Raw genomic sequence first — 27,848 nt, forward strand, 5'->3', positions numbered from 1 at the left:
TTAAGATAATTAAGATGACTTTTAGCACAGCAGAGTTGTTACATATATTCATAAAAGACCCCGGGGTTCAAGAGATGGTTCAGCAGTTAAGAGGTCTTCTCTCAGAGGACCTCGGTTCGATTCCCAGCACCCACATGGCAGCTCCTAACTAGCTATAACTCCAGTTCCAGAGGATCTGATATTCTCTTCTGACCTCTATGAGCACACATGTGGTACATATATATACATGCAGACAAAACACTCACACATATAAAAAGCTAAAAAAAAAATAAAAGAAGAAGACTTTATGGCTTGGGTTTCTTCCATATTAACATGAAAGTATTTTTGTGCCTCCATGATCCTTCTGCAGAATACAGATCAAACAATACCCACCATACTGGATAAGGGAATATAAATGGAAGCCATGCTATTAAACACAGATATCAGACAATGAGCACTTACTGTTTGTGACCATTCAAACCGGCTAGATTAAGAAAGGCTGAGTGGTGCTAGGACACATGGGAAAATAGAACATAAGATACAGTTCTTTCATTCATTCACTCAACAAATACTTCATTGAGAATCTCAGGCAAGAACAAGAGCGTATACACTGATACATAGTATAGAAAATGGATATGGCCCCTCTCTTAAGACCAAAGTGACAGAACTCTCTGGTACAGACATTATCCTAGGCTCTCAACTCAGATACAACCAGGATTTTAGCTTTTTGTTTCTTTCCTTTTTGAAAATAAAGTTCTTTTTTTAAACATTTTATACAATATGTATCATATATTGAGCACATCCTGTCCAGTAGCTCCCTTTGTTCAGGCAATTTTACTTTCGCTTTCATATATGTGCATGAGTTTATACATCTATGGAGGAGTCAGAGATGGGAGGAAACTAACAAATTTGGTCTTTCTAGGACTTGATATGATTATCTCAGTTACACTCATTTTTCCCTACAAACAAACACTCTTTATGGCTGAAAACAAAAGCCTCCATTGTATATAAAAATCACTTTTTATTTACCTCCTCTTCTGTTGTTGGACACCCAGGCTGACAGAGTTTGAACTAAGTCTTAGTTAATTTTTAACTGTGATGTAAAAAGAATGGGCATGCTACCTATACTCCACTGAATCCCTTCAGATAATCTTAAGAATTAACAATACAAATAATACAAACTAAGGATATAATCACAGGTATCTGTTATAGGGTTGGTTTATTCACAGCAAAGAATATGATTTCAAAACAGAAAACTGCAAGTACAGAGTATATCATTTACCTGCTAGATAATGTTGGGTCAGTTAGCACCTCCAGCAAGCACATGGCTAGCTAGATGGCTCAGTAGGTAAAGGCACTTGCCACCAAGCCTGACTTGTTGGAAGAACAGCTGTATTTGCTAACAGCACCCATCTTAAGGTGATTAAATAGAAAGCTATGTATACACATGCCATGTCTCTTAATGAGGAATGGAAAGGAACAGTTCTTCCTGTTTGTCCACATATAGAACTCAAGCAAAATGCTGACTGATATACGGGATCAAAAGTCTCTCAGTATTGGGCGGGCACAGTGGCACACAACTACAATCCTGGACTTAGGAGGCTCAACATTGAGCTTAAGCCTGGGATACCTAGTGAGATCCTGTCACCAAAACATAAGAGTATTATAGTACTGGCATATATATATATGCCAAAGGCAGGTGTGGTAGTACATGCCTGTAATTCTCGCACTCAGAAAGCTGAGGCAGAAGGATCATCAAGTGTGAAAGCAGCGAGGCTACATAACAAGATCCTATCTCAAAACAAGCAACAAACAAGGAAACAAACAAAAACACAGCAACTCAAATAATTACCAACAGATGATGGCGAAACCAAATGTACTGTATCTAGCATAATCGGCTACAGTTCAGGCAAAAGGAATTAGGTACTCACAATTGCCACAATGCTCAAGGACAAAGGCCAGACCAAAAATTGCACAGACATTATACAGCTCTAGTGAACCCCTAGAATGGGCAAATCCACAGAGTTGACGTAGACTAGTCATTGTGGGCTGAGGGGAGAGTAAAAGGGGAAGCCACAGCTTAATGAGTACAGGGTTCTCTGGGGTAACAAAAACTGTTCAGTCCTGTTTAGCTCAGAATCCTTTAGTACAGCCACATAGCTGGCCAGCAGGGGAAAACACATGAACCATTGTCTAAGTGCTTACCACACCACACTCCTGAGGACACAGCACTCTCTGATGTTGGACATAAAAGGCAGAGAGCACATGAGATGATGTTCATGTCACCAGCTATGAATGCAACAGGAATCAAGACATAGCACACTGTGGTTCCCCTTCACACCACCAAGGCAGTTAAATACCAAGAAGACCCATTAAAGCATATTTCTGGCAAGGATACAGGAAAATTGGAAACTTCATGGAATTGTATAACAGTGTAGCCACTTTTAAAAAGCAATATGGCAATTTCTAAAAATATAGTTACTATATGGCCAAGAAATGTCTTAAGATAAATGAAAATAAACTTTCAAAAAAACTGCTGGCAAATGTTCATAGAAACAAGGCTAGTTACAGCCAAAAGATGGTAAAACCCAAATGTCCACCAACTCAGAACTTAGGTCACCGTGGGTGACACCGTGGGTGACCTGACATCCTATGCTCAGAGAAAGAAGTCAGCCACAAAAGCCACAGTAGTTGCCTGAGCTATGCGTTTGAGAAAAGCAGAATGAGAAATGACTTCTAGTTTCTATTCCAGGGTGATAAGAATGTTCTGGAACAGTGATGGGCAACAAAGTAAGAAAATATTAAACTTGCTGAACAGTAAATTTAATTAATTTAATTTTACAGTATGAGTTATATGCCAATAAAACTGCTATAAAATACTTTGGTTAAGGTAAAAGTAGGCAGGCAGGTCTCTATGAGTTCAAGGCCAACCTGGTCTATGTAGTGAGTTCCAGGCCAGCCAAGGCCTATAGTGAGACCCTGTCTCAAAACAAACACCAACAACAATCTATGGTATATTCTATGACCAAAAATGGTTTAACTGTAACTACTAAGAAATAATAATTCTTGCTGGACATAGTGTTGCAGGCCTCCCAGCACTCAGGAGACAGAGGTGAATCTAAGCTAGTGGGTCTACACCAGTGGTTCTCAACCTTTCAAATGCACTTTTCATATTACATCATCATCATCATCATCATACCCTTTAATACAGTTTCTCATGCTGTGGTGACCCTAACCATAAAATTATTTTTGTTGTTACTTCCTAACTGTAATTTTGCTACTGCTATGAATCATAATGTAAATATATGACATGCAGTATATCTGATATGTGACCGCTATGGGGTTAGAGACCCACAGGTTTAAAGAAGTGTACCACCACAGCCCGGCTCAATTATTACTTTTATAGAAACAGTTGTTCTAATTTATTTAGTGGTTTTAAATCTGCTCATTTACTTTCAGAAGTCCAAGTCCTGTCACGGGATTGAAGCAGTGCCAGTTGTGACCACCGAGAGTCAGGAGCAGTTAGCACAGATGAACAGGATTAGTTAACCCACTCTAGTGCATTCAGTCCATCTCTGCCACCACCAGTCAGCACTGTACTGAACATGTACAGTCCGTGTGGCAGACATCACCAGGGGCACTGCCAGTACAACACTGCTGTAGAAATCTGGTCCGAGCCACATGCTCTAAACCAAGTGTGGCTGTGAACACGCCATTCCAGCAGCTCAAGCCTCGACTCTACAGAGAATGTGAGACCAACCTGGGCTACGAGATACTCTGCCTCAATAAGTCACAACAGGGTCATCAGGAAACCCTTTATAAAATAATGGGCCTGTGTGATGGAGTTCCCAGACACAAGCCACAGCTGTGTTAAACAAGCTGCGAGACCCAGTGACGGGTGTCAGAAAGCAGGAACGCTAGACTAAAAGCAGAACTCATTTTGAGCTAGCGGTAGCTCCCTCCTGGCCATTTGTTTATTTCCCCCCTCTGAGTGTGAGCAAACAGCCCAGTGACTTATTGAGCAAATCCTTCTGGTATGTAGAGACTCAGTCTCCACCAATGCAACAAGAATGTCAATCAGATCGCATCTGAGCCCCACAGCAGAGGCTCCCCACTGTGCTCTGTGTCCCATCTATCTGCTGTTTCCACCAATATATTTGAGAAACACCTTGATTCATGACTTCCTTTATCCAGCTACTATCAAAACTCCATGAAACCATCACCACACTGAAACATGGTGTTTAGGGAAACCCAAGTCTGTGTTCTTAAGCCAGTAACTCAAACTGGGCTTTGATAAAACATTCTCTTATTCCCTATGAACCAAGTGTTTTGTATCAACAGCTACTGAAGACATATCAACTAAGGTCAATGAGCTATTATGGACTGGACCCTGGGCCAGGAAAACAGTTCTAAAACGTGAAACTGTGACGGCTACTAAGAACTGACCGTGGACTACACACCAGCCATTACAGCACCAATGCTCAATTGCTTGTACCGTACTACTTTGGTGACCAGGCAAAATACACTGCAGTATTTGGTAGTAAAGATCATGCCTGTGATTTACTTTCAGACAATAAAGGGAAAAATAAATGAAGAATTATAAAAGTGGTTAATTTGGGCAAAACATATATGGGAATATCTTTTAAACTTTAAAAATCTGAAATCATATTAAAATAAAAAATGAAACATTTCCGAAAAATAAATGATGTTTTATATATTAAGGATAATTTCTTCCTAACTGGAATCTCTTATTTTTGTCACCTTCAAATCATGTATAAAGATTTGAATATTTTAAAACATATACACAGACCAGGCGCTTTTGGTTAGACAAATTGCAGCAAATCCTTCCACCAGTAATAAAAGCAGCTGGAAGAAAATCACACTCACACAAAGTAACTTGAGTGAGCATGGCTCACTCGTCTACTCTCCAAGTGTGGGTATTAGTGCAAGAACTGCACTGTTTCATTTTTAATAGTGTTCCACCTATCAAGAATAAAAAAATAAAAACGAAGCAGGTGGTCACCACGCAACCATATACCCTCTTTAGTGAATGTAACATGAGCTGCTATTCCAAGAGCAGGCAAATACTAAGGTGGATCTTCTAAGCGCATGCTAAGAGAGCCCAAGGGGACCCAGATCCCAGAGAGCAGTATCTTATTTCTCTAGCACATTACAAAGTCCATAATCATTTTAATTAGTCTGAAGAAGCATGCAAAGCAGAACATTATTCCTAAAGGGTGCTACAGCCATCAGCAGGGCTTCAGCCGGGCCTCATTCCTTTGCACACTGCTTGGGAAGACAGGCATGTCTAAAAGAAGAAAACATTCAACCATCGTCAAAGATGCGACCCAAACTGAGCCGTTCAATTTGCTCAATCTTCAGACATTTTCTAAAGGCTAAGATTGTAAAATAAAGGCAGTTAAACAGGCGAAGACGGAAACTGTGTAAAGCTAAAGCAGACCTGCTTCCTCATCCTCATCCTCCTCTTCCTCATCATCGGAAGCTGATGACAAGGGAGTTGGTGTGGAGCTAGCTTGATTATTAACATAGTCACCATACTGCATGCCTGTAAAGTGGAAAGCACAAACACAAGAGTCAAACCAACAAGAAAGGCAAGGAAATAAATCTTTACATTAAAAGTGAGAAAGAACTCTGACATTCCAAAGAACATTCCCAGCGTGCATATTAATATCAGCAGATTATTATCAAAACCAGAACCATTAAAAAAATCTATGCAAAGCAGTTTAGTAAAAGCAATTTTAATTGGAACTAACTGGTTTAAGCATGAAAAAAGTACCATATATTACACTGACTTTGGAACCCACAGTGGTTTTCTCAGAAAATAATTTTGAGCTCTATCTCCATTTACCTTCTTCAGCCCTGGGGCTGTTGGGGTGCACGTCCTTTGAGAACACACTTTCCTGGCAGAAAGTGATCATTTCTACTGAACTAAATTTGTATGGCTGCATCCTAAACACATTCAATACTAGGTTCCTTCTGTATGCTAATGCCACCTTGATGGCAGCTCAGTTGCCATAACGGAAAAGAATGACAGTTAAAAAACTGTACCGAGCACAGTTCTCTGCTCACTGGGGACACGGTGGCCTTAAGTGATTTCATGCAATGCCCAGTCCTGGCGGTGTTACCCTACAGCCTACATGTGAGTGAGAAATAAGATCAGTATGTCTGGAGTCCACCAAGAAGGCAGATGGTGGGAAAGGCACAACCTGGTGTGCATGTAGGACCTCCTTTGTCATACAATTACTACATGTTATTACTTAATCTGATGAAGTCAAGATGTGAAAATTAACATCCATAAAATTTTAAAGGAAAATACAACTAATCTAGCTTTAAAATGACAACACTTTAGAAATAGGAGTGAACACAGGCTAACGAGGAAAAATCTTACAGCTCTATTCTGAGAAAGAAAAACTCCAGACACAGAGCTGGAATCTCCATGAATACTCAATACGCTTGAAGCACTGAGGAGTGTCACCAATCACAGGTTCCCTGCCTCATATGCTCTCACCATTATTTTCTGGGTGGTCTTTTGGTTAATGTGGACACAGAGAACTCATCTTGAGAGTAAGAAGTGGCTGGTGACAAGCACATCTGACTGAGGTCAGAGGTGGCTAAGGTTAATCTGAAAAGCTTTCATCTTCCCACTATATAAAAAGAGTTGTGGGAAATCTGCTAATTTTGTTGATTTGGGTTCATTTTGCTCTTTTTTTTTCAGCTGGTTTCACTCTGTAGTCCAGCCAGGTCTTGAACTCACAGTACTCCTCACGTCTCCTCTCCCTAAGTGATGAGATTATAGGTGTGAATTATCATACCTGGCCAGCTGGAACATTTAGAACAGTTAAAATAGCAGTTATCTTGAATTCATTTAAAAAGGTAAAACTCCAAATAAAATAGGTTCGGGCATTACACAACAAACTGACACCTGCCGAATTCAGTGACAACGATCCTCTAACCACCTACTTAAAATGGAAACTTAGCTAGTATTAGGCCATAAGTTAAATATATAAAGAAGTTACAATTAAATAGAATAATAGCAAAAGGTTTTTCACAGAAGAAATCCTTAAATTTAATGACTTACTTTACAATGTCACACTTCCTCAATGGGCTACTAGTGTGTACACATACATGTATATAAAAGATGACACAAGACAAAGAAGATATGCTGTTTGTTGTATTAAAGAGAGGCCAGTAAAGCAAACAGTGAGAAAAGAACCATTCTTCATGACTGGATTAGTACGGTTGCTTGTTAATGCTACTCGAAAGAGCCACAATACAAAGCAACTTTATATACATATTATAAAATAAATATTTTCCTCTCCTCCAGATTTAAACAGATTTATTTCAATTATTAGAAAAGAATCCGAGGCCTAGTTGAGAGAATGAGATGGCTAAACAATGACAAAAATTCATATAACAATCATTTAATTCACTTAAACAAACATTTAAGAGAATGGTATTATGTATTATAGACTTTAGAATACACTGTGGTTGTCCATTTACTATATTAACTAAACGTCACATACCTTTCTCCCACCATGACTTTTAATATGTTTAGAAATTAGCTTACCTTTGCTTGTTCAAGTAAGCTCCACTAAAAGCTTGGGAATATTAATAGATAAAAACATAACATTTCAGAACCACAAAGGAATGATAATAGCTTTGGAATAATATCACTCCACATTTAAAGGTCCTGTTTCAGATGCGTACAGTATATTTAGAATGCAACAAGCAGCTAGCTGTCCCATAGCCAACTCCAGCATCCAGGAATCCCGCAGGGCTTCTATTCAAGCCCTCCCTCGTTAAGAGCTCCAACCCATCCACAGGGTAAGAGACTGGAACACCGCCTCCTAGAGGTCATCCCGAAGCCCACACAGAACCCCACAGAAAGTAACCCATCTTCTAGTCTTAGAGCACCCAGTTAGCCAAGACTTTCAAGCTGGGACTTGAGTGAAAGCAGGAGGCAGAGAGCACTCCCAGGATCTGACATAGCGAAGAGCACGGCAGTTATCAGACTCCAGAATTTAGCAGGACCCTCCCCCAGCAGCAGTGCCAACAGAAACACTCAGGAAATAAACCAAGAAATTAGATTTTTCTGGGGGTTCTCCTACTGTGCTCTCTCAGAAATCTCTCTGTTCTGACAATGCCTGGACCTTTGTGGGCATATTTTCCTGTGGCATGTCTTCCCTGTCTAACATGGAATACTGCTATTAAGGAAATTGAAGAAAAACTCATTTGTTTCCTTTCCACTGTGTCCAAATTAAATAAATCCTCTTTCCTTGCCAATTCCTATTTCCTAATTTCTTCTGGAATACAGGAAAATTAAAATTATGGACCCCAGGGTCAAATTTCACACCCTCCTTGCAAAATAAAATAAAATAAAATAAGCACATACCCTATCCTACCCCCATTCATCCCCTGGTGTGGGGATGTAGCTGATGTGGAGTGCATGCCCAAGGTGCACGTAAGAGCGGTGATACCTCTCTTAATCCAAAACCACAATTAGATTAAATCACCTATTACTAAAGGTCTTCTGCAGAACACAACCTTTGGAACAGTTTAACGAAAGCTGTCTTTACTGTTTCTGAAAACAAAACAAACAAACAAACAAACAAACAAAAAACCTGAACTGGTCTCAAGGGAACAGCCCCACTGTGAAGGGCATTTTATTTTATTTTTTAATTCAAGAGTCTAATTTTGAGCAATTTTTATCTTTCCTAAGATTATCTTCAAAGCACCCACATTAGAAGACTTCACAAGGACGCCCACAAAATACCAGCTTTATAAACACTCAGGTGCCTATTCCAATGATACTATTTTTCCACCCAAAGAAGAACCTTGCTAACAGCCTTCCCCTCCCCCCACTTTACAAAGGCCACAGTAACCTGACTTACCTACACTTCACTCTGAAATACTGCACTGAGGTATAAATCTTCTCTCTGTAGCTACACAGAGAGTTTCCTCATTCCTTAAGGGACTAATGAAGTCACCCAGACTCAAGCCTTCCTTTTCTGAAGGTACCTCAGGCACAGGCGAAGCACGTTAGAAAAAGAGTCTCTGTCCCATCCTCTGAGGCGGCAGAGGTAAGGAGGTGAGTGGGCGTGCTTTTATCAGCCTGCACTACCGTCGAAGAACTATCCATTTTCTAAGTGTGCAGTGAGAGCAAAGCAAAAACAGAAAGGAGAACTCAACAGACGAGCAGCGACAGTGCAGATGAACACTGGGCTCTGCCAGCACTCGGGAGGCAGCGGCAGCTGGATACTGAGTTTGAGTTCAAGGGCAGCCTGGGCTACACAATGAGTTCCAGGTCCATCAGGGTTATATACTAAGCCCTTGTCCCAAACAACAAACAAATAAGCACAACACCTGGGACTTGGGGTTCAATTTAGGTTTAACCATGTACTAGTCATTAGTGCTTAAGAAGTTATTAACTGCTGTGCCCAGTAGCCTGGAGTCTGGGAAACCTGACTCGGGCGACGCAGGAATGAAGATACTACAGACACTGAAGAAATGACAGACACACATACAGAAAAGCTGAGATCGGGTGGGCTTTGCTCTCTCTGATGGAGAGCACTTACTAAGCAACCCTGACACTCAGCATGTTTATTATGTACAGCACAAGGAAGAGGGGTTAGTCCTGGTGGGGTGTCTCTGTGAGGGAGCAGTCTCAGGTGTAAATATCCAGGAGGAAGCTGCAGTTGGGAGGAAGAAGCTGCAGTTGGGAGGAGGAGCTGCAGTTGGGTGGAGAAGCTGCAGTTGAGAGGAGGAGCTGCAGTTGAGAGGAGGAAGCTGCAGTTGGGAGGAGGAAGCTGCAGTTGGGAGGAGGAAGCTGCAGTTGAGGAAGAAGCTGCAGTTGATGCTTTCTGTACACACTGTCAACATTCGTGCTTGGACCAGGGGAAGGCTTTGGCCCTGCGCCTGACCCAGAAAAGGCTTTGCCATGTCCATGGGTCTGAGGCGCTGGGGTCCTTGACATGGCCATGCTCATGTCAAATGACACACATTCACTCAGGCCTTCCTCTGCTCCCTACATCGCCCCCTTTCTTATGTCTGAGGTGTTCCCGATGACTCTCCACGCTTAGTCCAGAGGTGGTTCGCTGTAATGCTCAACACCAGACTGCAAGGATGAGAAGAGGAAGAACATAACAGCCGCTGTGTCCAACAAAAGCCAAAGAAATGTTCTAACGGGTCAAACAGACTGAAGCCTGAGGCTTGTCTTGTGTATTAGGAGAAACAATCTTACATAGCCTTCTGTGTTCCTAGGGTGTGCTGACATAATTGGGCCAAATCCTCACTCTCACTGTGGGTCCAAATCCCTGGGGGTGGGGCTCAGCTCATTCCTCATCATTGGCTGTTGCTCTAAGGGGCTGCTGCCACTCACACGTGTCAGTAGTCATCTGTGCAGCAGTAAATTCTGTCTGAATCTAAGGGTTGCAGCTCACCCCCAATAGTTGAAGAGAGCCCACCAGGACTCCAGGTGACTCCAGAAGGGTGTAATCAGATATGGAAGGATGTGACCACGCCACTAACTGAAAAAGCAGTGGCCTGGGGCTGTAGGTCCAGTAGGCTTTTCCCCTGACTGGACTTACCTGAATGGATATGATTACCAGACACATCAGAAATATAGCCGCCGGGTTATTTCCCAACCCCAGGCCTCGTGCTCCCTCCTCCGACATTTGCATCAGCCTTTTTATTTGACCCCATGTTGGTGGTGCGGCCCTCCTTGAAGTTTGTGCAGGAGGTCTCCTCCTTGGAGACCGCTCGACTGGCTTCAAGGGCCACACTTTGGGTTTCTCTGTGGGCTCCGGTCTCAGCCTCTTCACACCTGCAACCAGGAACTTCACTGCATCCACAGCTCTCTAGACGCCTTGAAGGTACCCAAAGTGGCTGTTCACACCTTCAGGGAAGACACAAGAATACCCTCTTCCCCACATTAGCATGGGGAACAGGCCAAACCTCTTCCTGTCACGACATGTTTCTATAGCACCTTAGGTTCTATTTCCCTTTCCTTTGGTGACCAGTGCCATTCTGTGACCGAAAGGCCATCTTCCACATGATTTAAAATTTAATGTAAATAAAGCCCCATCAGGAGAATTGGTAGGGGCAGAGAATTTCCCCTTTTTTGTTTTCCTAATTGTTGTTTGAGTCATCTATGGGACCTTTCTCCATTAGCCTGTCTCTGAGGGCTGTAAGGAATGTCCGTGTTCTGAGCACAACAGTTTTGTAATGCAGAAGTCGTGTGCAGGAGCCCTGCCCATCCTGAGGTGCTGTGGATGGCCCATGACAGCAAGTGCAGCAAGGCAATGAGCAATAGCATGTTGGTGACCTCCATGAGTAAGCAGGATGTAAACAACATGAGAAATGCGAGCAACAGAAACGTGCACAAACTGTACTCTCCCAAAGGAAATACATGAAGAACATCCATCTACCAGACACACTGAGACATAACATTCCGTGGTCAATGCCGCCGTCACACATGACAGGCTGGAAAGGACTGCAGTGGGTGCACTGCTTAACTATTGACCTAGTCTGTTCTCAAAAATGGCAAATTCGTTTTGTAAAGAGGAAGCATTTTGATGACACAGAGAATGATGACCACGGGCATCAAGGCAGACTTCACAGCAACAGGGAAGCAGAGCGTGGACCCTGAGACCAAGGTGTCAGTCATACATCAGCATCAGCCAGTGGTCTGGGGAGAGCTGAATGTGGCCAAATACATCAAACATAGCAAGGACACTGGCATGGAAACAAGAGTTTCAGGATCCTACAGAAAAGATGGAATAGATCTTGATCTGGAGCCTGACCAATGCAGGCTTGTCCTATCCTACTGCACAGGAGCACTGGCTGTGAATACTGACCAATGCAGGCTTGTCCTATTCCTACTGCACAGGAGCGCTGGCTGTGAATACTGACCAATGCAGGCTTGTCCTATTCCTACTGCACAGGAGCACTGGCTGTGAATACTGACCAATGCAGGCTTGTCCTATCCTACTGCACAGGAGCACTGGCTGTGAATACTGACCAATGCAGGCTTGTCCTATTCCTACTGCACAGGAGCGCTGGCTGTGAATACTGACCAATGCAGGCTTGTCCTATTCCTACTGCACAGGAGCGCTGGCTGTGAATACTGACCAATGCAGGCTTGTCCTATTCCTACTGCACAGGAGCACTGGCTGTGAATACTGACAGAAGGGAAGGCAATCCCATCCAGAACTATGCAGACTGCAGAGTTTAGCTCACGGAGTACATTGTGCATTACTTCAGAACCCAAGCAAGAGAGGCAGGCAGCTATAACGTTGCTAGACGTGTCTGTAAAGACAGTTCTAGCTAGAGCAAGGGATTAAGATTGTATGACCTCAGGAAAATAACCCCACAAGTGGGTGTACAGCATAATATCTTGGTTGGTGGGAGATGGAATCAAGTTGACCAGGTAATTAATTGGCCAAAGAGCACTGCCAGGCAGTGGATTGTTGCCAGAGCCAGTGTTGTTGATCTGAATACGGGATGGCATTTACTTCTGGCTCTTCCAGAAGTAAATTCCTATAGTGTGAGTCCCTTTGCCACCTACTCACAGTAAAAGTTCAAAACCCTGGATAAGGAATGCCCTAAATGCAACTATTTCAAAATTCTCTGCAGTTGCCAGAGTGTTCCACTAGGGGTCATGGGTGATTTCAGGATTGCTAGTGAAAGAGGCATGGCTGGAACCCATTTATGTACCTGGACACAGCCCCTTTCATACAGCTAGAGCCATCCCAGCCTCAAAAGTAATACGGCACTGAGAAGAGGAGTCAGTGTCCCCTCCTAAATTTCGGGAAACCAGAGATTTGAGTAGTAAGCTTAAGTACAAGTCTGAGCCAATTGTATCTGCCAACTATTCTTGAAAATTATTTAAGAGTTTTGAGAAAATCCTTGCGAGCGTCTGCCTTTTGAGGGCATATAACATGCTCATCTAGAATTTTACCTAGGTACTGGAATGGAGATGCCTTTGTAATCTTTTCTGGAAAAACAGGTTGAAAGGCCTCTTTTAGTTTCCAACAAAGTTCATTGTCCATTCAGAAGAATCAGAAGGCTGATTAGAATATCACTATCCAGTGCACAATCTAAACCTTAGCCTTTCATCAGCAAATTTCTAAGACACAGTAGGGCTGCTTTCACACCCTGGGCAAGGGCTATGAGACAGACTATGAGTGGGCAGGAGAGGGGAAAAGCAAAATTTCCGAGAGAGCCAAAATGTAGCCAAATGATGAAAAACAACCCTTGAAGTCAACTACAATGAAATAAAAATGTGATGGGAGAGCAACAGGTGATGGTTGCCCACTGCCTGCATGGTTCTTTATAGCTCCTATAAATTATAAATCCTAATCAGCCTCTACGTACCTGATTTCTTTCTTAAGGTAAGATGGGTGTTCAGGATTAGGAAATTGGTCTATGTGCCCAATAACTGCCCTGTAACTGCTTCTCCATTAAAGCAGTAAAGGCAACTTGCACCTCCCGTGAATGGCCACTGATCTACCCAGAGAGCTTTCTCTGATGGCCAAGTGATAGGGAGGCCAATTTCCCTCGGGCATTCCATGTAGCACTGACCAAGGCTGCTCGTGAAAAACACAGTCATGCGACACCCCACTCCCAGTCTTTTACAATCACCCCGAGGATTTATGGGAGTAGTTGCTACTTGTATTCTACCTAAATCCCATAGAGGATTAAGTCCTGGTGTATTATCTAACAATAGCAAGGCTTTGGCTATAGAAAAGGATGCCCATTTGGCTCAAATATGTCAGCCTCATAAAATTACAAGCATCTTGGGCAGGGCTATGGCCTTCAGCACCTTGATGACCTCCAGCATCCTGGCATCTGACCACAGTGAACTCTGTAATGGTGTCCAAGCCTTGCCGACTCCCTGCAGGCTGGCTGTGGTTGGCTGAAGTGGCTATGCCAGAGGCCCGTGTGTCATCCCACAACCACTGGCACATCTGCCCTGGTATCAATAAGTTCAAGCAAAGCTTTACCAATTAAGTTCAGCCTCATTTCTGAGTAATTGTCTGTTATTATTTGTACTCGGTAACATGGTTTGAAGACCCAAAACCCCCATCCTTACGGGACTAAGCCATGAGCACTAGTATTGGGGAAATTCTGTACTTGAGCAATTTTTAACTTGGGTGTATACTAAACCAAGTTTGATATTACTGAACTAGAACCTTAATTACCCATGCACAATCTTCATCTATTATCCCTGGGTGAATCTTCAGTCCCTGCAGGCTCTGGCTACTTCTGCCTAAAATAAGTCCTACTATGCTTGCTGAGTTGGATCCATCCCATGTTAGGGGCCAGTCTAAGTCAGGTGGTGAAATTAAAGTTCAACCTCCCCCCACCCCACACTGCCTGAGGCTGCCTAATAGAGCTCATCAGTGGTACCTTTTGGTAGCTGATGGTCACTGGTTTGCCCTACCAATGCATGGGGACTCTCAGAGTGATAGTGCTGAGTGTTTGAAGGGGTATCAGCCATTTCCCAGGCTCTCTCAAGGCTGCTGATGAATACCCACTTGTGAATAGCATTTCTTAGCCCAATGGATTCCTCTCTGCATAAACCCGGGAGGCCGTGCAGACCATGGGAGATGGAGGATACAGGGGCATGGCTTATGTTTTTTTTTTTTTAATTTGAAATCCATGTGGCTGCATGTAGAATGTTCAGTTTTTTCAAATGTGTAACAGGCACCATTTTCCCCTCAGAGCATATAACTTACTAAAGGACTGCTGCGAGAGGTATTTTTGAGGGTGTTTAGGACATATGTCCACATTCAATCTAACCATCTCTTATAAATGTAAGCACTTATGACAATCCCCAAAAATCTCCTTAGAAGTCCTGTCAGCATTTTCAAAAGCCAAGTTATAGCTAAGTACCTTTCCTGCCTCAGAGTCAGCCATCCGGTGGCACCACGTCAGCCGTCTGGTGGCACTGTAGCTTAAAAGAACCAGGCCACAAGGCTGGCTACAATTCTGGCCTTTCCCAAGGTTCTCCACAGGTTTCCCTTTTAGAGGACAATTCTCTCTGAGCCCTGAAGGCAGCTATGTTAACTTGTTGGTAAGTTTCAGAGGACGTGTAATAGGTTGTTGGTTCCTTCATAAGTACTGGACCCAGAACATGTGTGCAGTTATAGCAGTTCCACAACCCACATTACCTGTGCTCACACAATTCTGTAAACCCAGGCTTGGATGGCAGCTAATCCCCTGGGTTGCAGCAAGATTTTGCCATGTTTAGCCAATCAGAAGGAGGCCAGGCATTGCCACTGAGGATGCACTGAACAAGCCCATGGGTACACAGGACCACAGGCCCACAGGCTGCACAGGCTTGCTTGGTCTCCTCTAAGGATTTAAAGTTAGTCTCATAATAGCACACCATTTGGTTTGAACTCTGAGAATCAGATCCGCCCAAACACAAGAAAACAATTCAAACCATTAGTGTCTTCCTTAGGTCTGTCAACCTAACAAGGTTTGTGGTAAAGGAGTGACATTACATTCCCAGTCCCTGGGTTGGGTGTCTTCACCCTCATAATCACTTTCCTCAGGAGTAGTAGGGTCCAGGGCATCAGGCAGGTCAGGGCAAACCCACCGTGTGAATTCAATTTGCCTTTCTATATCTGCAGATCCGACTCTGCAGAGCCTGCCCTCCTTTGAAGAAACAGTCATGGATCCACGGAATCACATATAAGACTTCAAAAACTCTAAGTGAAAATGGGAATACACTTGGTTGTTCAGTCCTGTGTCTCTTAGCTTTTTCCCTGTCTTCCCCCAAGTATCAAACTCCCTCTCCCTTCTTCTGGAAGCCAAGGGCATGTCTCCTGAACAAGTCTAAGAATGGGTGGAGCTGGAATGTTCTCTCTGCCTCACAGCTCCCCCAAACCTCCTCTGAAGTATCACAAGGACTCCCATCTCCAGATTCTCTTGCCAGTGTTCTACACCTAACACAACTGCACCCCACCTTTCCCTTCATTTGTATCTTTACCTTTATTTGCGAACTTCTCTGGGGGGCGTTCCCTCATCCGACCGATGCAAGCTCCCCACAGTCCAGGGTCTCTGGTCAGGCGCCACTTGCCACATCCAGCATGGCTAGGTACTGGAAACCTGACTGGGGTGACGCGGGAATGAAGAAACTACAGACACTGAAGAAATGACAGACATACAGAAAAGCTGAGATCGGGTGGGCTTTGCTCTCTCTCTGACGGAGCACGCTTAGGCTAAGCGACCCGGAAACTCAGCACTGTTTTCTATGTACAGCCAGAGGAGGGGATGGCTAGTCTTGTGGGAGGTCTGTAGGGGAGCAGTCTGGCTGTAAACATCCAGGAGGAAGATCTACAGTTGATGCTCTCTGTACACACTGTCAGATTCATTCTCAGACTAGAGGAAGGCTTTGCCATTTCCCCGAGCCTGACCTGGGGAAGGCTTTGCCAGTTCCCATGAGTCTGAGGCATTGGAGGTATGGTCATGTTCATGTTAACTGCTACACATTCACTCAGGACTTCATCTGCTTCCCACAACTAACTGGCCTGTTTTTCACTAAATCTGTAAGATGGAGTAGTTACTACCTCAAATGCTTGTTGAAAGGAGTTAGTAAGTCCTGCACATCACATACTTAGACATATTGTACCTGACATGAACATATGCATAAACACTGTATATATTATAGTAGCTACCACTGTACTTTGTATATTTAATCTGAAATCACTATCAGTTATTCTCTCTCTCAAACTTTTTTCAAAGGGTCTAATGTAATCCAGATTAGCTTCAAACCTCAAGTGCAGCTGAGGTTGGCTTGGCTTTCTACCTGCAAGCCCTGGTTTCTTCCTTCTGTCATACTCTGTCTTTCTCTGGAGCACTGGAAGTCAATGCATGTGCCTTCACACCCAATTCTGTATACTAACTCTTTTTAAAGACAAATGGGAATGTTTTCTAGAACCACCAGATATTTTCCCAGATACACTGGATAATATTCTATGTGCAGGCTGGGAAAATGGCTCCATGTTGATAAAGCACTTATTGTGCTAGTATGAAGGCCAGAGTTCATAGCCTCAGAACCCGCCAAGCAGCACTATAATCCCAGCACTCAGGGAGGGAGGCAGACAGGGGACTCCTGGGGTGTGGTAGTTAGCTAGACTGTACGGAATTGTCTTGCTCCATATTCAGCTAGAAACCCTGCCTCAAATTAAAGTGGAGAGCTATTGAAAGACAGTCACACTAACTTCCATCAGGCACACACAAGCACACCCTCCACCCCCAAACAGAGAAACCTGCAGACATACATGCACACCACACACACACATACAAAAATAAAATCTACAAGTGCCACCATACCTAGCTTCCACAAAACGGCCTGAAAGTCCCTGTACACTCATGTCCCCTATATAAAATAGTATAGTATAAGCATATAATCTATGCATATTGTCTGACATACTTTAAATCCTCTCTAGTTATTTATAATACCCGCTACAAAGTAAACACTATATAAATACTTGCTCTGTTGTAGCCTTCAGGGAACAATAACAAAAACAATGACTGCATATGTTCGATACAGATGCTTCCTGCGCATTTTCAATCCGTGGCTTATTAAGTCTTCAGAGATAGAACTTGGGCTCTAGATGGCAGTAGTGGTCACATGACCCCAGCACCCTCTTTAAAGATGGAGAACTTGCTGCACAGCTTAACAGACTACAACTTGCACAACCACAGTATCCTTGACTCACATTAACAATTAGGTCATACCTTAGACCTACTCCATGGCAAAAAGCGATCTGCTACTTAGAAAACAAATGAGTAACAGGGGCTACAGATTCACACATCTCCAGTATTATATTTCTCTGTTACTTATGTAAGTAGATGATCTTAGGTAAATCAAGAGTTTGTCAACAGCCAGCAACAATAAAAAAATCAGTTATAGTTTAAAGAAAGAATATATGACAAATTTGAATTAGAAATTTTTGTTCTGCTACTCATTAACCTGTAATCTTGGGCAAGTTATTTCAAATCTATGACTCTAATTTGCAAAACAGAGATTTGTGCCATACGATTAATACGGGGACTAACAAAACAAAAATATAAAGTATCTTGAATTCTGTAAGTAATCAATAAATGTTAGGAGCTTCTTCTCTTTCTAAAATGTACTAGGAATTCTGTGAAGGTTCAGGGACAAGCGCATTGTAAAATGCTAACTGAAGACACCATCAATGAAGAAGATACAAGAAGGCACCATTCAGAACTCAAGTTCACGCTAAGCAAAGTCTTCCTTACCACTGTTTCCTCTGGAAGCAAACACTGAGAAGAACTAGACTCTATGTCTAGATTCACCAGCTTTGGGAACCAGTGAATACTTTCAGTGTTGATTCCTTACAAATCAAGTAAGAAGTTTACAGCAACCGATCAGCTGACACAAAGGTTTCCATTGGATACATCAACACTCAACAAACAGAAGCAGTGAAAGCAGCCTAAGGTTTTACAGTGCTTTTTCTTTTCTCAGATTCAGAACATAACAGAAGATTTTTTTTCTTAGTCAAGGGTAGAGATTGTCACACATAGTAAGTACAGTCCTTAAAATAATCCAAGTGAACTGGAAATACAAACTCTGATCAAATGAAAAAGAGATTAGACAGAAACATCAACACTTTGGAACTTTTGCCATACAGGAAGTAACCAACAAAACTTCAGAAAGAAAGGACAGTGTGAAGAAACAAGACCCAAACAGTCAATGTCAGAGCTGTCACTTTCTTATTTAAGAATATTAAATTAACTGCATGATATGCCAATGAAACAAGTAGAGGTTACAATCCCACCTTGAAGCCTCTCCCCTAAAAAATTATAGATGGTTAACAATAATGACAAGCCAGAAATCTTCAAATGAGACACAAAGGTTCACTAAGTAAGATGATGATGGTTGAATTACCCTAAAAAGAAAAAACTCTAAAAAAGTTTAAGAAAGGAAATTCAACATCCCAGGACATAAGGATTAGTGGATCCAAAGTATATAAAATATCTAATCAAATAAATTAACACAAAAGGCTAAACTGTCATATTTGAGTTCGGATTATAAACTACTTTTTATGTTTCAGTTAATTATGGTTATACAGTTTAGCTTTTTCAAGTCAGCTACTGAGATATGAGTGTGCATATGCATAAATTAACTAGCTTCTCACATACCTTTGGTCTGCATTTGCTCTGGGGGCGGTGGAGCTGAGGGCATAGGCCCAACTGGGTGACTTGGAGCAGGAGGCATTCTTGTTGATGAGGGTCCTGGCAAGACTGTGGACACTATGGAGCTGGGCTTGGGGGGCGGGACATTTTCTGTAACAGGGTAAGACAGAGAGTCTGCAACTGAAGGACAAGAAACCATTTCACCCACAGCAACAACCCATAACATGTTAAAATAAAGTTGCTAACAAAATGCTATGGATTTCAAGTTCCATGGAAACTTCAGTGCCACCACACTGATTTGGCATCTAGAAATAAAGTGGTCCAAACAAATCATTTCCCCAAAGAGAGAAAACTGTTTCCAGATATTTTAGTGATTTGTAATGACAACTCTTACTAAAACATTCAAAGAAATATTTTTCTTTACAAACCAACAACCATGTACTACACAATGGTGACCAAGGTAGAGTAGACAGAGGACGGGCTCTCTGAATTCTGTAAATCAGCTCACATCTCATTTTGCTTTATTTTATTTACAAAAGCAACAAAGTTATTTTCTCACAGTGGAGGAAGACAGAGGTTCAAGAATGAAGTGCCCTGGTGTTTTCCCTGAGACGTAGCGTAGCACATGGTTGCTGGTTTGTAAAGAAAAATATTTCAAGGGGACCTCTCATTTTGCACTGTTAATAGACCTTCTTGCCTACTGTTTCTAACCAGATGCCCCATTTCAAATGTAACTAAGCAAGGGTCTCACCATATTAATAGGCTGGACCTCTAAAATGCAGTATCTATGGTTCATAGTAATGAAAACCACCAATGGGCCAGAGAGTGCTGGAAAATCTATGGCAAGAGTAGTGGTAAGCAGTGACTACTAGCGCAGGAGCAAATACACACACGTACATGTACAAATATGGTGTACATCTAACGAAAATGTGCTCTACCGCACGTGTCAATAAACAGAAGTTGGGCCGGGCACAGCAGGGAAAAGAGATGTGAGACAGAGAAGGGAGACAGAGAAGGGTTGCTGCTCCACCACTTCTAGCACGCAGACGTCCCTGTGCGAGACCCAAGACCTCGTCATCCCCAGGGCAAGGTTCTCAAAGCAAGTGCCACAACTTCGGCAGGGAGGATGTGGGCAGTGAAGAATAATACATCACCAGTGAGAAGCGGATCTTTGGTCGAGAGAGTTAGTGCCCAGCACCTCAATCACATGTTATCACCTGCCAGAGTGCTACGTATCTGAGATAGGAAATGGTGATCTCCTGGGCCTTCCTACAGAGCCTGTATGAGACACCTCCTTGGAACCTGCTCAATCACGGGCTCTTCGACCCTCTCACACTAGACCAGTAATCAACACTGACTTTTATTAAGATCCAGGTGATTCATGCACAAAATTTGAGAAGGTCATCTCTAAAGCATACAGACCTGAAACAGCTGTGTTTCTGAGCATTGCTATTTTCTGTTCCATTAATGCCAAGTTTTCCTAAAAACACCGACACCCCCCACCTTCCTACAGAGTTTCTGTTACTGCCATCTTCCTTGAGCCCTCGGTTACGTTGCTCTCTCGTTTTCCCGCTCTAGCACGTGTTCTGGGTTTACATCCTCCGTGACTGTCGGTTTCTCTTAGCTGTAGTCTCTTCCACTCAATTTGTGCATGTATTTGTACAACACAGGAAAATACAATCCCTTCCCCACTTTCCAGTTTGTTTCATTTTAGACTGCCTTTCAAAGATAAAACTTTTTTTTTTTATTAGAAATGACTTAGGATTTTTCCATGTTTACTCTTTATGGCTAGCACTATGAATGCTTTCTTTATAAAATTTGATCAGTTCAAAGTTCTGGAGATAGTCTATTTTTTACAAAGAATTTTAAAGTTTTGCCTTTTTCATTTAAATATAACTCCCCCTCCGCAAATTTACTTCTTACATTAAAAACTCATCCTTCAGATTGCAGCTAAAATACCGTTTCATGAGAACTCTCCCCTAAAGTCCAAGAGTAACAAGCCAACATGCCCACCATGACCGCTCCAAGGACCACAGCCCTCTGCTTCTTGCCCTGACATAGCAACTGCGCATGTGTTGTCTGCTACCACAAGAGGACTGCGAGCTTGAAATGTAAGAATCTGCTTTTTAGCCACGGTTAGCTCCCAGCATCATGGCTGGCTTCCAAGTATCTAGTGGATGGTGCTAGATACATCTACCAACACGGAGAATTGAAGAGCAGGCCAACAAAAAGTCTGCCTTTTTCAAAAACGGAGCTTGACTGAAGCAAACACATAGAAACTGCCAATGTAAAACAAATTGGTCAACTTGTATTTAGTTATAGCCTTAAAAGAACACTATCGCTGGTGTGAGGCATATAACTTTAATCCCAATATTCAGGAAGCAGAGGCAGGCAGATCTCTGAGAATTCAAAGTCAGCAAGGGCTATACAGTGAAAACCTGTCATCATCATCATTATTATTATTTTAAAGGAATACTATAGGGGTAAATGCAGTGTAGCTAGAGATGGCTCAGCAGTTAAGATCACTTGCTGCTCTTGCAGAGGATCTGGGTTCAGTTTCCAGCATCCACATGGTAGCTCACAGCTGTCTGCAACTCAAGTTCCAGGGTATTCACCACTCTCTTCTGACCTCCACAGGCAACAGGCATGCACATGGTGCATATACATACATGCAGGCAAACACTGACATGCATAAATAAACAAACAAACTAATAAAATAAATAATCTTTGCTGGATATGATGGCACATGTCTTTAATGCCAAAACTTGGTAAAGACAGGTGGATCTCTGAGTGAGGCCAACCTAGTCTATATAGAAAGTTCCAGGCCAGCAATACTACATACAATATTACATAGTGAGTCTCTGTCTCTGTCTCTGTCTCTCTCAAAAAAAAAAAAAAAAAACAACAACCAGAAAAGATAACCCCTATCTTTTAGCGCATAGAATTCTCTAGGACCCAGAGGGAGATTCAATTCTCAGCTAGTGTTGCGGCCTTCATCCACGCTGTCCAAGCTGGAGTTCTGTCATGCCACCTTCTGAATCTTCTTTTCCCTCCTCCAACTATAACACATCTCTGAGACAAGTGCTACCCTCTGTCATCACACTTGTCTGCAGTAGCTGCAGTTATCTTCCGGCTTGCCCCTGCTGGGTCCTGTATCCTCCAGGAATCCATCACACTGTTACAGAAGTGTTCCTGGACACCCATAGAATAGCACCACCACCTTGTAGATACACTGCTGATGGCTAAAGATTGGGAGAAAAATATCTGCTTTCCTTTATTAATTTCTCTGAAAAGGAAAAAAATTAAAAATAAAAATGGGACTGGAGAGATGGCTGAGCAGTTAAGAGCACTGGCTGCTTGCTCTTCAGAGGACCCAGGTTGTCAGCATCCATGGTGGCAAACAACCATCTGCAACTCCAGTCTCAAGAAATCTAATGTCCTCTCCATATTGCTCTGACAAATGATTGTGTAGATATTTATAATCTAAAACAACACACTCAGAAAATTACCACAGCTTCATCAACTAATAATCTGTGGTTTTCTTTTTTTTTTTCTTTTTTCCTTTTTGGTTTTTTCAGGGCAGGGTTTTTCTGTGTAGCCCTGGGTACCCTGGAATTCTCTCTGTAGACCATGCTGGCCTAGAACTCACAGAGATCCTCCTGCCTCTGCCTCCCAGTGCTAGGATTAAAGGTGTGCACCACCAATGCCCAGAGATGTGCATATATTTTCACTCCCTTCAAGAGCACATCATTAGATTCAAGTTCACAGCTTCAATTTACATAAGAATAGTCTAGAGAAACAGAACACTTAAAAATATATGTATCTTGGGTGAGGCATGGTGATGCATACCTTTAATCACAACAGTCTGGAGGCAGAGGCAGGTAGATCTCTTGAGTTTGGGCCAGTCTGGTTTATATAGAGTTCTAGGTCAGCCAGAGACATAGTGACATCTCCTGGCTTGGGGGATACAAACACGCATGCACACCTCTATTTTCTCATATGTACTACGTACACCTTATATATATAAAATTTTTAACTAAACATGTAGCTACCCCTTGACAGAAAGACCAACCACCAAGGAGTCATGATTCCTCATTTCCCTGTCTTCATCCTTCATCACAGTGCTCTAACTTGAGAATCAGAAAGCAGCTTTTATCTCTAGGAAACAGTTTAAAGGAGACCAATATAATGCTACTGACCACCATTTTTTCTATAATAATGGGGCTATGACTAGAAAAATAATTACCTAAGTTGAGCTAGTATGAAAACAAAGTCATGGCCAGCAAGACACATCATCAAAATAGTCTTCAGTTTGTCCAAATCAATTCATGTTAAGGACAAGTACAGCCGCGGCATAAAAGACACCCTCAAACACTGGCTGAGAGTTCAGCCAAGGCATGGAACCAGGCTCTTCAAACAGAATACTGAGGAGTTAACTGTGAAGGGGGCATAAGAATGGTTTGGAGAGATTTGGCAAAAATACCACAAATAATTAAGCAAATACAGTGCCCTAGTGAGCTAATTTCCAGTTTTCCTATCAGGAAATAACATCTTTAACAAGACCAGAAATGTTCTGACAATCATGTTTTGGTGAATTTCATATTCAACTTACCATTATTTGCTGGGTGGTTGTTGGATGGAGCCAAGGATCCCATTTGGTTCCGGATAAGATTGTCTTGGGTGGGTGGAAGGCCAGGAGCTGACCATGGTCCAGAACTGTATCCTGAATGACTTTGCTGCTGCTGGTGCTGCTGGGAAGGTGGAGGTGGAGGTCGTGATGGATAGGTAATAGCTGTGCTTGGGCCAGGATACGAATCTTTAACTGGCCTGGCAGACGGAGCACTCTGTGAGGTAAACATTTGCCCGTATGGCTCACTGGCAGGCAGCGAGGGATAGGAAACATTAGGATACACAACATTAGAAACAGTTGAGATAGGATAATGGCTACACGTAGAGGGGTATCCCTGAGAAGCAGAAGAGCTGGCGGAATATGTGACAGGACTACTGTAGCGATTCCCAAAAGAGGAATAGGGCTGGGAGGCACTCGTGTACGAATGGGATGCTGATGCTGGAGCTCCCTGGAAAGATCCTGGAGTAGATCCCCCCATGTGAGGGGCAGGAGGACCTCTGCCATACATCTGTTGTGCTCCTGGTTGGCTTGCTGAGCTGGGAGTCCCCACATTTTGTGATGGTACTGTATATGGACGAGAATAGTAACTATCACACTGGTTATCCAATGGCAATGAGGTCATTTTCCCAGGTCCTTGAGAATAATGTCCTGAGGGGGCCATATAGTTTTGATGAGGCAACCCATACCCAGACGGAACTTGCATTTGACTTGGTGCTGGACCTGAAAAAGAAAAGCAACTATTTATTTACAGTGTTGCAAAGAGTTGATGTGCAAACAGCTCCTATCTAATGTTGACTCTGTTTATTTTCTTTTTCATAACCCCAGCATATTACGAAAGAAATACATTGTCATAGGCGTATCATGTCACTCAGTTCTCAACCTGTGGGCTGTGACCCCTTCAGCAAACCTCTATCTCCAAAAATATTTACATTACAATTCATATCAGTAGCAAAATTATAGTTCTGAAGTTGCAACAAAAATAATCTTATGGTTGGGGTCACTACAACTTGAGGAACTGTGTTAAAGTGTCTCAGCATTAGGAAGGTTGAGAACCACTGCTGATCCCCATCCTCCTGTTACTCCAACCCTGAGCAGTCCTCCCTTACCTTGTATCAGGACTCATGATATGAGCAGCAAAGGTGTTGTTACACCACTTTAAAGATTAGCACAATCTTAACTCTGGTTCTCATTCTCTTTCTCTCTCTCTCTCTCTCTCTCTCTCTCTCTCTCTCTCTCTCTCCTCCCCCCTCTCTCTCTCACAAACACACACACCTCAGTTTTGACCTTGTAACACAGACAAGAAGACTATGTGGTAAGGAAAGGACAGACTGGTCAACAGCCAAAGAGAATTGAAGGCCAACAACCACATAAATGTGTACAAGCAAGCGGTTCTTCAGATTTAATGCAGTCTTGAGATAATGACAGCCCAGCCAATAGCTTGACTATATAATCTGTGACAGACCACACAACTGATGGGCTTCCAAGTCAATATTCCGTAACAAAATGAAATCAGGGCTGGAAAGATGGCTTAGCAATTAAAAGTACAAGCTGTTCCTCCAAAAAGACCTGGGTTTGATTCCCAGCACCCACACAGCACCTTACAACTGTCTGTAACTCCAGTCCCAGGGGACAGGATGCCCTCTTCTGGCCTTTAATCCCATACCTGAAGGCCATGGTAGGAAGGAGAACTTTGAGTTTGAGGTCAGCCTGATCAAAGCAAGTTTCAGTCCAGTCGAGGATACAAATCAAGACCCTGACTTAATAGAAACAGGGGGGTAGGGTGTGGGGGAGGTGTGTGCAAGTGGACAAAAGAAAGGAAGGGGAGGGGAATAATAGGCAGGTTGACCAAACTAAGGGTATATGAAAAGGCTTTATAGAAATCCATGACTTTGTAAGCTAATTTTAAAAATACAAGAAGAAATTTAACTGGACAGTGAAGCTTCCAAAAGACATAATTTATTAAACAAAATCTTTAGTGCCAGGCATGGGATAGGGGTCCCAGAGTTCCCCCAAACAACACAGGCTATTCCCAATGCTCTTGGTTGCCCACTACAACTAAATGGTAAGACCCTATTGCAGAAGACAACACACTCTGGTTGCAGGACTCAGAGTAGTCAATCTGGAACTCCCAGCCAACTCCCTGCTGGCTAGCTTTTCCACTGCCAGAGGTGCTGTGCAGACTGCTGAAGGACAAAGGGCATCAGCGCTCGTACCCAGTGCTGGCTTCTGCACACTGCAATACAGACCTTCCAGGTAAGATAGATCCATGGGAAACCATGGCAGGATGCTTTCGGGGGCAACCAAATCCTTTCTAATCTAATTTGATCTTGCTTTATCTGAGGGAATTTATACGTGATATGGTAAACCAGGATAGAACTCCAAGGCTGGGCAGGACATCGGCCTTAGGAGAAAATCTACTTTTATTGGTGTTGTTTTGTTTCCTTTCCTTTTCTGAGACAGCATCCCACTATGTGACCATGGCTGGTCTGAAACTACAGTAGAGCAGGCTGGGTGGGAACTCAGGAGATCCACCTGCCTCTGTGATTAAAGGCATATACCACACACACACACACACACACACACACACACACACACACGGCTTGGTTTTATTCTGAGGCAGGGTCTCACTACATAGTCCTAGCTAGCCTGGCTGGAACTCATTATATAGATGAGACCGGTCTAGTCTAGAAATCATTGACCTGACTCTGAGATTAAGCATATGCCACCATGCACAGGCTACTACCATTGTTTTGCTAAATGGTCGTGTTGTCAAACTGCTAAGTGTTTATGTTTATACTCAGATCAGAGCTACTCTTCTTTTGGCAATGGCAGCATTAATATCTGCTGGTCATATCTAGTCCATGTACTAAGAATGAGTGACTATTTAGTAATCAAACCTAAACAGCACATCTACCTTATCTAACCCCTTCCAAGGCTTAGAGAACATCCTGGAGGAGTAAGAGAAGACAGAATTAAGAGGGGGCTGGAGAGATGGTTCAGAGGTTAAGAGCACTGGCTCTTAAACAGGACCCAGGTTCAATTCCCAGTACCCACAGGGTACCTCCCAACTGTAACTCCAGTTCCAGAGGATCCAATGCCCTTTGTTGGCCTTGGCGGGATCCAAGTTGTGTACAGACATATACACACACAAAAAAATCCATACATACATATAAATGAATGAATGAATGAATGAATAAATAAATAAATAAGCAAGCAAAGAAACTTTTTTTTAAATGTCAGAGGTAGAGGATGGGGAAGAGAAGGGAAAGAGAGCTGTCTTCTGGACATGAGACAGCCTGTGGCACTCAGGAACTCCCAGCAGCTGGGGTTTCCTATGCAAAATCAAGCTGGTCAACATTCCAGCATGGATGGGGGAGGGGCTCAGGACTACGCTGGCTACAGGGTTCTTCTGTGGGGCAGCCCCTGGGAAGCTGCCCTGCTCCAGTGGGATGAGCACTCGGGCAGCACTCATTGGACTCAATGAATAACAAAAGAAGGGAAGATGAAAGGGCCGGTACAGGAAGAGAGAAAGGAGAGTGGGGTAGATATGAACAATATACATCTACGAAATTGTCAAAGAGTAAAATATTTTGAAGTTTAAGAAGACTGAGAGGAAATGGTGCTAGTCCTTCTCTGATCAAGTACTCAAGCAGAAGAGCCCTTTGCTCAGTCCCCAGCACTGTGGGAGAGGGCAGGGCTAACAATTTATATAAGGAAGTATGAAGTAAAAATCCCTTTCACACTCTGGTAACTGATGTTCTACTACCCAGACGCAGCTGCAGTCCGCGGAAGTTTCCTGTGTGTTCTTTGGAAGAACGAACCGTAGCGTAGTTCTACGACTATTAATTTAATGTATCCTAGACATTTTTTTGTTAGCATGTGTAAATCCTTATTTTTAAAAAGTACATGAGTTATTTCATTATGGGTGAGTTTACTAAATCCTTATCAAGGAACATCATTTTAGAGAATGAACTTCAATGATCAATTAAGAGGACGGGTTTCGTACAAATGAAAGTGGGGGTTTGTGCTTTAAAAATTGGCCACT

At 42.8% G+C, this 27,848-nt stretch overlaps 1 protein-coding gene across 4 annotated transcripts in view; it reads right to left on the bottom strand.

The window, feature by feature from the left end:
* Sec24b (SEC24 homolog B, COPII coat complex component) overlaps window positions 1-27,848 on the bottom strand; it is a 69,523-nt gene that overhangs the window by 31,532 nt on the left and 10,143 nt on the right. The window contains exons 2-4 of one of the 4 annotated variants that reach the window (XM_038311093.1): window positions 23,786-24,523; window positions 19,180-19,323; window positions 5,441-5,545 (exon numbers count right to left, since the gene is read on the bottom strand). In XM_038311093.1, coding sequence (XP_038167021.1) covers window positions 5,441-5,545; window positions 19,180-19,323; window positions 23,786-24,523 — 987 coding nt within the window. The remainder of the gene's footprint in view (window positions 1-5,440; window positions 5,546-19,179; window positions 19,324-23,785; window positions 24,524-27,848) is intronic. The other 3 variants (XM_038311095.1, XM_038311094.1, XM_038311096.1) reach the window with 3 other exon arrangements.

This window comes from Arvicola amphibius, chromosome 14 (genome assembly GCF_903992535.2).
Source record: "Arvicola amphibius chromosome 14, mArvAmp1.2, whole genome shotgun sequence".
Classification (NCBI taxonomy): domain Eukaryota; kingdom Metazoa; phylum Chordata; class Mammalia; order Rodentia; family Cricetidae; genus Arvicola; species Arvicola amphibius.